This window comes from Nomascus leucogenys, chromosome 5 (assembly GCF_006542625.1).
Source record: "Nomascus leucogenys isolate Asia chromosome 5, Asia_NLE_v1, whole genome shotgun sequence".
In the NCBI taxonomy this organism is placed as follows: Eukaryota; Metazoa; Chordata; class Mammalia; order Primates; family Hylobatidae; genus Nomascus; species Nomascus leucogenys.
Window position 1 is genome coordinate 67,573,146 of NC_044385.1, and position 12,195 is coordinate 67,585,340.

General features: G+C 33.7%; 1 protein-coding gene across 9 annotated transcripts in view; it reads left to right on the forward strand.

Annotated features, from left to right (window-relative positions):
- Positions 1-12,195, forward strand: part of NAA16 (N(alpha)-acetyltransferase 16, NatA auxiliary subunit) — a 66,420-nt gene that overhangs the window by 16,681 nt on the left and 37,544 nt on the right. For 5 of the 9 annotated variants that reach the window (XR_004030155.1, XM_030813322.1, XM_030813323.1 and 2 more), the window contains exons 7-9: positions 1,014-1,133; positions 3,553-3,648; positions 9,294-9,400. Coding sequence is in view for 6 of the 9 variants with exons in the window: in XM_030813322.1 (XP_030669182.1) it covers positions 1,014-1,133; positions 3,553-3,648; positions 9,294-9,400 (323 nt within the window). In the remaining 3 variants the exon portion in view is untranslated. Of the gene's footprint in view, positions 1-1,013; positions 1,134-3,552; positions 3,649-5,979; positions 6,151-9,293; positions 9,401-12,195 lie in introns of those variants that run through there. The other 4 variants (XR_004030156.1, XR_004030157.1, XM_030813327.1 and 1 more) reach the window with 2 other exon arrangements.

Here is a 12,195-nt window from a genome sequence, read left to right on the forward strand (position 1 = left end):
GATAATCGTGGAGGAATGGGGCATGTTTAAAGTTTTAAGTAGCAGACATTTATATGTATTCATTTTGTGACAGGCAGGGTGCTGACTACCCACTTTCTCCACATCACAAAGCTAGTTAGTGGTGGAGTTGGTAATTATTCCTAGTTCAGTCTTATTCTAGAGTTTGAGTGATATATAATATAAAAATAGTAAAAAAAAATAGTACATAAGACCTGCTATAATATACTGCCTCCTCCAACATGATGAAAGGAGAAATAGTATGACTTGAAGACATTTTAAAGGGTTGTTTGAAATAGATTATTTGAGGAATGGGTAATCTTGAGGGCAGGAAGCTGAGGTATGTTCTTTTTTGAGAATCTCCCCTTTATCTTGGATTAGGTGTGTTTCCATCATATTTGAGAGGTCTTGGGTCCTCATTCTCCACACCTCCTCTTAATTTGTGTGGCTTAGTAAAAGGATTTGACCTTTTACCGACCCGCTGAGCTGACCTGTACATGAACATGGCTTGTGTGGTTTCATGTTATAAAGCGGTTAGTGTTATAATTTCACTGAGTTAAACTTCTCCAGTTTTAGTGACCTTGAAAGGAAACAATGAGAATTGAGTGGAGAATTAATATATGAACTGATAGGAAAGATATATTTAAATCTCGTAGTAGGAAGATAGGAATGTTTCACTAGAATTATTTGCCAGTCTAATTTTGATGTGTTTGTGTGTGTCTTTAGTTATTTCAAAGAGTATAAGATGTGTGTAATGCAAAAGTTTTTTTACTAACAAATTAATGTCCTATGTATGTGTTTGGAGTGTAAGAGGGAGCCAGAAATAAAGGTACAAATGAAGGTTCACTTCTGAAGGCAAGCTATGCTTAGTTACATAAACTGCAACATGCCCAAAGAGGAAGCATACAGAGTTCTGTCTTTTTAACCATCTGTTCACTGATAATGTTTAGTGAAGTCCCTGGGGTCAGATAGATATTTAATGTTTAAAATGAATATGTCTTTAAACTTAATTTCAGGGGAAATACTGTTGAAATTGGGAAGATTAAAAGAAGCCAGTGAAGTGTTCAAAAACTTGATTGATCGGAATGCAGAAAATTGGTGTTATTATGAAGGCTTGGAAAAAGCTCTACAAATTAGTATGTAATGATTTTTCTCCTCTTCCTCATAACTACTGATTGAAGTATAATAAAATGTGAAGTTGTAATAATACTTGAGAACAAATAATTTTAGCATTAGTACTCGTTTTTCCATTTAGTAAAATTATAGGTTAAACATGGGAGTAAAAATGAATTCAAATAGTTACACTTAAGTGTAAGTGATTGCAGATATGTTAGGTTCCTTGACCCTTACCTGTGATGGTATTGGAAGGTGAGGCAAAAATAAAGCCAAACCAAAACAAAACAAACCATACCAATTTAGAGACGAGGGAAGAAAATGAACATTCCCTTTCTGGGAAGTGTAGTAACTATTTAATATTTTAAAATCATTAGAGATTCATTACCCTCAACCTCTAAATATAAGAATTGGGCCATATAATTATTGTTGAGGATATTTGCTTTGATTTCAAACTAGGCTAATTTGTGTAGAGCAAAATGTTACATATTTTCCTTTGAAATTTGGTAACTTTGACCCTTTTCAGAAATCTAGTGTTGGTCCAAGATTTTTGTAATGTTTTCATAATTAAGTGTTGGTAGGAACTGTTAATATTCCTAAAATCATGTTTACTCATGAATAAATATATTCCTGAAAAAATTATGAAATTGGCTCAAAGATGGTGAAACAGCAATTTTTTTTTTTTTTAGAATTTTTAAATTTAAAAAGTTTGGTAAATAGGTAGCTACCCACATTCATTTATAGTAGTATAAGCTACAAGAAAAGTTTAATTGTTGTATCCTTACTGGTATTAATTAATTCTGGTGTTCTTTTTATGTTTAAAATTTAACACTACAAATTGTTAAAAATTTATTTTAAGAAAATGATGAAAATCACAATATTGATTAAAGTAATAATCTGAAGAAAACAGCAAAACTCACTTGTGTGAAGGTTGAAAACGTGGGTTAACTATGATTTTTCTTTAAACTACTAACATTACGATTTATAAAAATATTTTCATGTTTTACTAAAATGAATAATATGTTCCATATGTCAGGATTCTTGGTTACTATAAAATGTATTGATTACAAAACTAATTATACTACTTTATTGTTTTAGGTAACTTATGACCTTTCCTTCCCTGTGGTAAGTTCTGGAGCTCCAACTTGTGACTTTAAGTAGGATTTATACGGCTTGTTATATCTAGGGTAGTGGAGAATTTTTTTTCATACTTGGCGCTTGTTGTTCTCTAAGATTAGGCACGAACATGAGAGTATGTTTAAAATACTTATATGCAGTTCATTTATGTGTTAGTGTAAGGGTCTTTAATATTTTGTGAAGTCTCCAAATCATTAACGGAGAGCGAGGTTCTCCCCCCCCCCCCCCCTTATCCTTGGTCTTAAAATCCAACCACATTGGAGCTCCAAAACATATTACTGGGGGAAGGAATGCGTCTAAACAAGATCACACCTCTTCAAATGTGGTGTTTACAATCTTGATGCTTGATATTAATCTTGAATATCAATACTTATAAACACTACATTTACTACAGAGATACCTTGTCTGCTAGCACCCAGGGTTATTCTTAGGATAGTTATTTTTCTATGGTTTAGACCACAGAATTTGGATTAAAATCTACTTAAAACTTGATAGTTCAAAAACAGGTTTGTTTGCTTTTTCTTAAAATTCCACTATTAATTATCTTATTGCTTATAAATCTCTCTGTGAATTATGCAGGATATTATTTTAGAAAGATAAACTATACCCAGATCCTGTTTGCTTGCTTATTGTTATTTCAGAGTAACATGTAGTTAATGTATAGATACATCCTTTATGTGGTACTATAAAATTAGGTGGCTCTTGGGTGGGAAGATACAACTTTCTGTTAGAAGTGTAATTTATATCTTTTGGAAGGATAATGGAGTTTCATGGAAGATTTTAAGTGTTAAAGTTAACATGGAAGTTTAGTTTATCTTTTTATATTTTAAACATTTGCAATCGTAATCCTAAAACTGTTGCTCCTTTGAGCCTGATCAACAGACATTATAGGCTTTTATGGGGATATATGTACGTTTCTTTGATTCAGCGTGTTTACGTAGGATATGTTATTAGAGATACGTTATAAAAAGATTTTCTTTTCCATGAGTTGTATGCTAAAGGAATATAGAGAAGTGCAGTATATCTTGAGTCTGTGATGGCTTGTATATGTGATTTGGGTTGTATTTAGAATCTTGCGATGAGAGAAGTTTTGGATTTCTCCGGAGATGAGTTTAAAACAGTGACTTAACTGATTATAGTATTTTGCCACCACAGAGTTTTAAATGTCATTTTAACCAAAATTGAAAGCAGCTTTAATATTGTTAATGCAATTTTATTTATAACAAAATTTTAGAAGTTTGTTAGCATTTTACCATAGATAAAAGTTTTGATGCTATAAATCTCACCCATATTTACTGATAATAGGCACTTTAGAAGAGAGGCTTCAGATTTATGAAGAAATTAGTAAGCAGCACCCCAAAGCAATTACACCCAGAAGATTACCTTTGACTCTTGTCCCAGGTAATATTAAGATGTCTTTTATAATACTAATTATTTGTCAAAATTACTCAGTGTTATTTATATTTTAGAAACGTGTTTCTGGTATAGAGTTTATGTTTACAGCAATCTTGGAGTTGGGAATGAACAGTTATGAGTTTATTATTTATATGTTAATAAGCGTGTGATACTTCAATGTGTAGTTAAATGTTGATTTTAATATTTGAAGTTATCTATAGAAATATAAAACTGCTTTTCTTAAGTTGATCTCATAGAGGTAGAAAGTAGAATGATAGATACCAGAGCTGGCAAGGGGGGTGTGGCGGGGAGATGAAGAGAGGTTGGTTAATGGGTACAAACATACAGTTAGATAGAAGGAATAAGTTTCAGTGTTTGCAGAGTAAGGGGACTGTAGTTAACAACAATATATTGTATATTTCAGGATAGCAAAAGAGAGGACTTGACATGTTCCCAACACATAGAAATGATAAGTAATCGAGGCGATAGGTACCCTAAATACCCTGACTTGATCATTACACATTCTCTGTAGGTAACAAAATATCATGTACTGCCTAAATATATACAAATAATATGTATTGTTAGAAAAACTGCTTTTCTTATGTGACTTTTTAAAAAGCACCATATTTAGAAGGTAAATTCCCTATAATTAGTGACAAATTATATGTGGTATAATGATTTGAGTGGTAAAAGTTTTGAAGTTTTTGTTTTGTTTTTGTTTTTTTTTTTCCGAGACAAGATCTTGCTCTGTTACCAGGCTGGAGCTGGAGTGCAGTGGCGCAATCACTGTAGCCTCAAACCCCTGGGCTCAAGCTATAGTTTTGAAGTTTTATATCTTCTTTTTTGAGCACAAATTCAAAGAAATAGTTGTGAGCTGTTTGCACCCACCATGGTGTTTTAAGAACAGAACGTCATCATTCCCTCAGAGTTAACCACTTTCCTGAGTTTTGCTTTTTATCTTGCCATTACTTTTATTTTTAGAGCTCCATGTATTTTGTATTCCTGAAAACAAAAACAGCTTTTGTACTTTATATAAATAGGAGTACTCTGGTATATATTCTGTGATTTGCTTTTATTGTACAATAGTATATTCATGACCTTGAGTTGAGTTATTGTATGTAGCTGAACTCATTTACTTTTGAGCTACATAGGAGGTAGACAGTGTATTAGCTCTTCAGGTAGCTAATATCTTTGTTGAGTTTTTTGTTTGTTTGTTTGAGACGGAGTCTGGCTGTGTTGCCCAGGCTGGAGTGCAGTGGCGCAATCTCAGCTCACTGCAAGCTCCGCCTCCCGGGTTCACGCCATTCTCCTGCCTCAGCCTCCCGAGTAGCTGGGACTACAGGCGCACACCACCATGCCTGGCTAATTTTTTTTGTATTTTTAGTAGAGACGGGGTTTCACCGCGTTAGCCAGGATGGTCTTGATCTCCTGACCTCGTGATCCGCCTGCCTCGGCCTCCCAAAGTGCTGGGATTACAGGTGTGAGCCACCGCGCCCAGCCTCTTTGTTGAGTTTTTAAAAAATTATGTGTTTTTGTTGAAGTCTTTATTTTTAGTTGTAAGTGCTGTAGATTATGAATTGTATATTGGGACTTCTGGTATTTCTTTTGACACAAGTCAGACTCTAGAAAGCTAATATAACTTAAAAGTATTCTGGAGAGGCAAGGAGTATATTTTCTATTCTCACAGTGGCAAATATTTGTATAAATACTTGGGTTATAAGTTTATTTTTACCAAAATATTGATGAAAATTAAAAATTTTTAGTTGACTGACTTGTGAAATACCTTTTAGAAATGTGTTTGATTAGACAGTAGATAGAAATTGATTTTAAAAATTCATTTTATGCTATTGCATTTCAATTCCACGTATGAAGAGTAGTATTCTTCTGATCCTCCATTTTTTTTGTTTTGTTTTTGTAGAATAGAGCAGATTTCTCTAATGTTTTCCAGGGAACATTAAGTCCAAGTGGATATTAATAGGCTTGGTGGGGAGGGTGTTGGTGTGCTTTTGCTGTTCTTCAGCCAAGTAAGTTTGGGAAACTGGGTTAGACACAGCTATCAGGTTTCTATAGGACTTCTCAGAGCTTTTAATATACACTTTGTGAATTTCAAAGATGGGAGCATATGCGTAGTGAGGAGTATTTTCCCTAATAAAAGTGTTTTGTGGAAGATGCTTAGGCTTACATTTCTGTATTTCTTCCTTCTCCTCTTTGTTTTAAAAAATAATAGCTTTTTGAAGTATAATTCATATACCATAAAACTCACTTTTAAAAAGTGTGCAATTCAGTGTTTTAATATATTAATCATGTTGTGCAACCATCATCTCTGTCTGCTTTCAGAATTTTTCATGACCCCAAAAAGAAACCCCATACCTATTTCACTCCCTGTCACCCCTCAGCCACAGCACCTGGCAACCACCAATCTACTTTCTGTACCTATGGATTTGCCTGTTTTTGGACATTTCAAATAAATGGAATCATACCATATGTGGTCTTTAGTGTCTGACTTCTCCTCCTTTTATTGGTCTCAAGGTATATTTTGTGTTTCACAATATATTGTGTGTGGGGGGGATATTTCTTTAGGAGCTTTAAAATGCATTCATATGCTTATTAGGAAAGACAGAAACCTCGCTTAGCTTTAAGATTATGAACAAGACTTCTTTATTCTCTTTTTCTCATTTGGAACATGGGGCTTCAGATTTATACTGTCTACATTTATTTCCATAGACAATATAAGTTTGCTAAAAGCCCTCAATATGTGGCAGTATAGGGTAGGAAATAAATTTTTACTGGAAGAGCCTAGAGTTTTTTTTATTGTAAAGTGTGATTTAGGTTAAAGTGGAACCATCCTAGACTCTCTAGGACATGCTGTCTTTGAAATGCCATAAAAATCTTTTTACAAAACAGGCCTCAGTGGAGGAGTCTGATGGCATAGGCTTTCAAAGTCATCATCGCTTTGAGGTTCTGACAAATGTGTATTTACAAAGCTCCAGTGAATATATATAAAATTATGCAGATACTTAATTTTCTCTGTGCAAAGCCGAATATTCCATGATTTTTTTTGCCTGTCTAGAAGTGCTTTTATGTGCAGTTAGAAGCCATCTTGGCATTATCAAAAGCAGTAAGATCTTCCTCAAGAAATGTGATGCATCTTGAGAACGCAAGGTGAAAGTTTTGAAAAAGCCTTTCCATTTTTTAGATAAAAGGGCTTCATACCTACAGAACAATAAGGAAATTTTCTAACACCCAAAAATATTAAGCACTCTAAAAATAATGAAGGGATAAAGTTACTTTTCAGAATAATCAGTTCAGTTCATCATGTTCTATTATGCACTGGCTGAAGGGTAGAGAGAGGGAAGGAAATAATCCAGAGTATTAAACATAGAATACTAATTAAATTTTGGTCCATTATATAGAACGGATTTCCAGTGAATAAGAAACAGTCTATTCTTGCTGTTTACACTAATTATTTTAGGAATTCATGTAAATACGGACATCATGTTTTCGGGACATCATGCTAATGTATCTAGATGAGAATTATTCAGGTAACCTGTTTTGTGAGCAGTAATGCTAAACAGACACATAATAATTGATGGAAAAAATGAGATGGAAAAATCGTAAGTAATCTGGGAGTATGGTGTGTGACTGAGCAGTTGGGTAGCTGTGTAGGCTTCTTGTGTAGGTGATACATTCACACAGTTGCAAATTAGGTAAAAAGAGTTTATAAGTGAAGTCTTTTTCTTGTCTGTCCCCTGGCAACTAAGTTTGCTTTCCTGAAGACATCCATTGTGATCAGCTGATGGTGTATTCTTCTACAAATATATTGTGCATGTGTGAGCCAAAATATGTGTGGGAGATTTGTTTAAGGTCACCCCCCACCCCCGCTGTGCTTTTTGCGGAAGTGCAGTAGTAGCATGGATTGATGGATTGCTGTGCACCTGGGTTTTCTTTTCACTTAACCTCGTATTTGGAGATTAGTCGTGGATCAGCACTTAAAGAGCTTCCTCATTCTTTTTCATACCTAACACAATCTAACCAAATTTGTCAATATGATCTGAATAGACTGAGAAAGTTGACCAAGGAGGAGTTCAGAGTGGCTTCTGCCATGAAGATAAAAGGCTTGTTTTCTCAGCGGTGATTGCAAGAATAGAAAACAAAATATAAATAAAATATAAAAATATATTTATATATATATTTGAAATATAAAAACTGTCAGATGTGTGAGAAGATAAGAGACATTTATTGAGTGATTACTATGTGGAAGACTTTGTTTACTGTTATATTGTTACCTCGTTTGAGCCATACAAATGTACTCTTGAGGTCAGTGATGGTATTGCCTTCATTTTACAGTGATAAAACTGAGGTTTTTAATGGACAAGTTATTTGCCCAAGGTTGCACACAAATAAGTGGAGAAGTCTGCATTCCTCTAAGAAGCAGTGTCTCTTATTGTCTACCACAATATTGTTAATTTCGTTGTATACCAGAGGAAGTACTGGAAAGATTCGGTCTCTGAAACTATTTTTGATTTTTAAAGAAGCAATGGTGTATAATTTAACCCAGGATGAAGTTTTATATTGTCTTCGTAATCTATGATTTTTCAAAAGACCAGTATTTTTTGTGTATGATCTAATAAGAGATTAGAGATTATCTGAATACAATCTTTATAGTTAATGGAGTTAAATTTTTTTATGGCATCTAATTATATTGAGTATGCATGCATGTTTTGTTCAACATGGTCAGTCACAACAAATAAAAATAACCATTTTGGGTTGTTAGATTTTGTTGTGCAGTGTTGTGATTAAGAAACCTTAGGTCATTTCAGTCATCTTACTTGAGGCTAAATCATTCATGACATACATGTGTTTTTTTTTTTTCCAAATGATTAGGTAAATCTATGTCCTTAGGTATTAGTCCATACTGTCAAAAAGTTCTTGTATCTTTGTATTTAAAATTAAAATTCTTTGAATATTCTCTGCTTTCAAAAGGTGACGACAAAAATCATTTGTAGGGGTTTAGCAATGAAAGAATTATTTACTTGATGTTGCAAATAGGGTATTTGTTTTAGCTGTAATGTTAGAATGCCCATGGCTCAGTCTAATATCTAACATAAATTTACTTTACTTTTATTGTTGGTCTCACTCACTGAGATGTTAAGTTCTATTGAAAAAAAAATTTTTTCTTTTTTAAATTTTAATCACTGCTATATCCCCAATACCTAGAACAGTACCTGGCATGTATTAAGTGCTTGACACATTATTGTGGAATGAATGAATGAATGAGAGTTGAAGTAAATGACAAGCTGATTTGGGAAAACATTTGTAAATACCAGCTTAGTGTTTAAAAAGATCTTTCGGCTATCACTTGAATATAGTGCTGGTTGCAGTAGTCTGCTGCAGAGTGCTTTATGCATATCTGCAGGGTTTTAAGCTGTAGACTGAGTGTGCTAGTCAGTGAGAGATTAGGAAAGATATTTGATATTGTGCTAAATTCAGAATGGATAGTTGATAACTTTTACTTAAAACTATGACTTTTTGGGTTTATAAATTGGATAGGAGCGTAATTGTTTCTGAGGGAGCTTTATTTTTATTCAGAAAATCATTTTAAGAATTGTTTGCGTGAACCAAAGAGTAACAAAGTACGCTTTTGTTTCTAGGTGAAAGATTTAGAGAACTAATGGATAAGTTCCTGAGGGTTAACTTCAGTAAAGGCTGCCCACCCTTGTTTACTACTTTGAAATCTTTATATTACAATACAGAAAAGGTAAAATTTGGTATTTATTCAGATTTGCTATAGTCTTTTTACTAAATTGTAGAAAGATGTCCATGTAAATAATGTGCTATTACTTAATCATTTTCTCTGTTTTAGTAATGTTACTTTACTTTCAGTCTAATGTACTGAAATTACATGCCTATAGTATAAGTAATATCAAAGTAAAGAGTTTATGAAAGCACTAAGATTATAAAGGTTGTTTATTTTTAATGGGTATACTTTTTTTAGTAGGATTTTAAATTTGACATTGTTACCAAAGGTATATATTTATTCTGTAATTATTATTTTATGGTACAATTATGGATTTTTAAATTAGTTATGCATGCTTTTAAAGTTAGAGCTTGGATAATTGAGTTAGTGCAACAGTAAAATGCAATTTGGTCAAATTACTGGTACAAATTACTAGTTTTAATCAGTAGGCTACATTTTAATAAATATAGGTTTAGCTAGTTCTTGAATAAAGAATTGTCTTTCTGCTTTTTAAAATTAGAAAATAAGCCAGGTATGGTGGCTCACGCCTGTAATCCTAGCACTTTGGGAGGCCGAGGCGGGCAGATCACGAGGTCAGGAGTTTGAGACCATCCTGGCAAACATGGTGAAACCCTGTCTCTACTAAGAATACAAAAAATTAGCCAGGCGTGGTGGCGGGCGCCTGTAGTCCCAGCTGCTCAGGAGCTTGAGGCAGGAGAATGGCGTGAACCCGGGAGGCAGAGCTTGAAGTGAGGCGAGATCGCGCCACTGCACTCCACCCTGAGTAACAGAGCGAGACTCTGTCTCAAAAAAAAAAAAAAAAAAATTTAGAAAATAGGCACTTAAATCTTGGTCTTAAATTAGAAAGATAATGAAAAGTTAATAGAAAGCAAGTTATACTTTTATTTCCAAGTGTTCCTTCTTATTAAAGTCTAAAATCTTGTTGTCTTTTCTATAGTCAGTTTTTTAAAGTTACTACTGGATAAGGAAAAGATTTTATTAGAAATGCCAAAAAATTTTTAGTTAAGCTTCTGTCATATTTATTTAGCTTTGATTCATAATAATTTGTAAATTAGCAGTAATTGTGAATAATACAATGTTGGAAACATCAGTTATAGATATAGCTGATTGGCATTTTCCTACCTGTGGCAGCAGGTTTCATAAACAAAAGAAACAACTGATGATATCTAGTACCCAGTTAGAAAAAAACATCATTTATGTTAAAAAAACAAAAACAAACAAAAAAACCCTTAACAATTCTTTAATGTCTGTTGTATCGTCTATTTGACTGCAGTGTTTCTGCTGTCAGTTTTTTGAGAGATAGTGATTGATTCCTGTGTAAACGTGTACCCGGTGCCTGCCAATAATTTCTCTAGATTATTTAACATTGGGGTAAAATTCTTTTGTTCTTTTTGGTGAGGGTGACAGAGAAGAAAGGTTAGATGAAATGTCAGAAATAAAAAGAAATCTTATGTATGTGAATTAGAGTACTTCTTTTATAACAATCTTGCAGCAGCTACTGACTACAGTGCACATTAAAGGATTTGCTTCTCAAGCTATCGCAGGGCTTTCACAGGGTGTTGTTCATAGGCATAGGCTTTTTACTTTTTAAAAATTCTTCCAATATTGATCCAAAGTTGCCATTACAAAAATGCTAAACTTTTTTTGGTGTTTTATATAAAGCATGAAAATTATATTTTTGAATAAGGCACTGAGAATACACTAATTCATATAGGAACCATCTCTTTAGTATTAATTTTAAAGCAAGAAACAGGAATGCTATTTTATTAGAAATGCCAGAAGACCAAGTGTGTTTGCAAGATGAATTAAACTGCAGAAAATTGAGCTCAAGTTATCTGAATTTAGTATAGTGAGAAAAAATTTGCAAGTCTAAGAACTGTTTCTCAAATAATTTTGGCCACATGTATCTGTGATTACTCATGAGACCATTTAATTTATTTTATTTTTTAGTACTTATTTTTCAATTAAATTTTGTAAGTTTTGTGTTTGACTTTTTTTGTAGTTTGAAAAAAACTATTTTTTGGGGAATAGGTGGTGTTTGGTTACACAGATAAGTTCTTTAGTGGTGATTTCTGAGATTTTTGGTACACCCATCACCTGAGCAGTGTACACTGCACCCCATGAAACCATTTTAAAAACTGCACATTTCTAACCAGCAGTGAGACCTGTTTTTAAAATCCAGTTAGCTGGATTTTTAACTTTCGAGGAAGGATTTCAAGGAGGTGAAGTCTGATAAACAGCCATTGTTTGTAAGTTTCCAAATATTAAAGAGTAATTCATGTTGGTAGCATGAAAATGAAATTGTCTTTTGAAGTTAGTTTAGAATGTAGTACAGTTGCAAGAAATGTATTTCTTAAATGTCTCCAGCATTTTAATTTTTTTGGCAAACTAGAGTTTGGGTAGAGTAAAAGGCAATGAGTGGTTGTCAGACAAATTCCATAACTTTTTTTGTTTGTTTGTTTTGTTTTTGTTTTTTTGAGATGGAGTCCCACTCTGTCGCCCAGGCTGGAGTGCAGTGGTGCGATCTTGGCTCACTGCAACCTCCGCCTCCCAGGTTCAAATGATTCTCCTGCCTCAGTCTCCCAAGTAGCATGGGAATACAGGTGCCTGTCACCATGCCCAGCCAATTTTTTGTATTTTTAGTAGAGACAGCGTTTCATGATGTTGACCAGGCTGGTCTCGAACTCTGGCCTTAAGTGATTCATCCACTTTGGCCTCCTAAAGTGCCGGGATTACAGGTGTGAGCCACTGTGCCCGACTAAGTTCCATAAGGTTTTTAAAAGCATAGGTAGGTA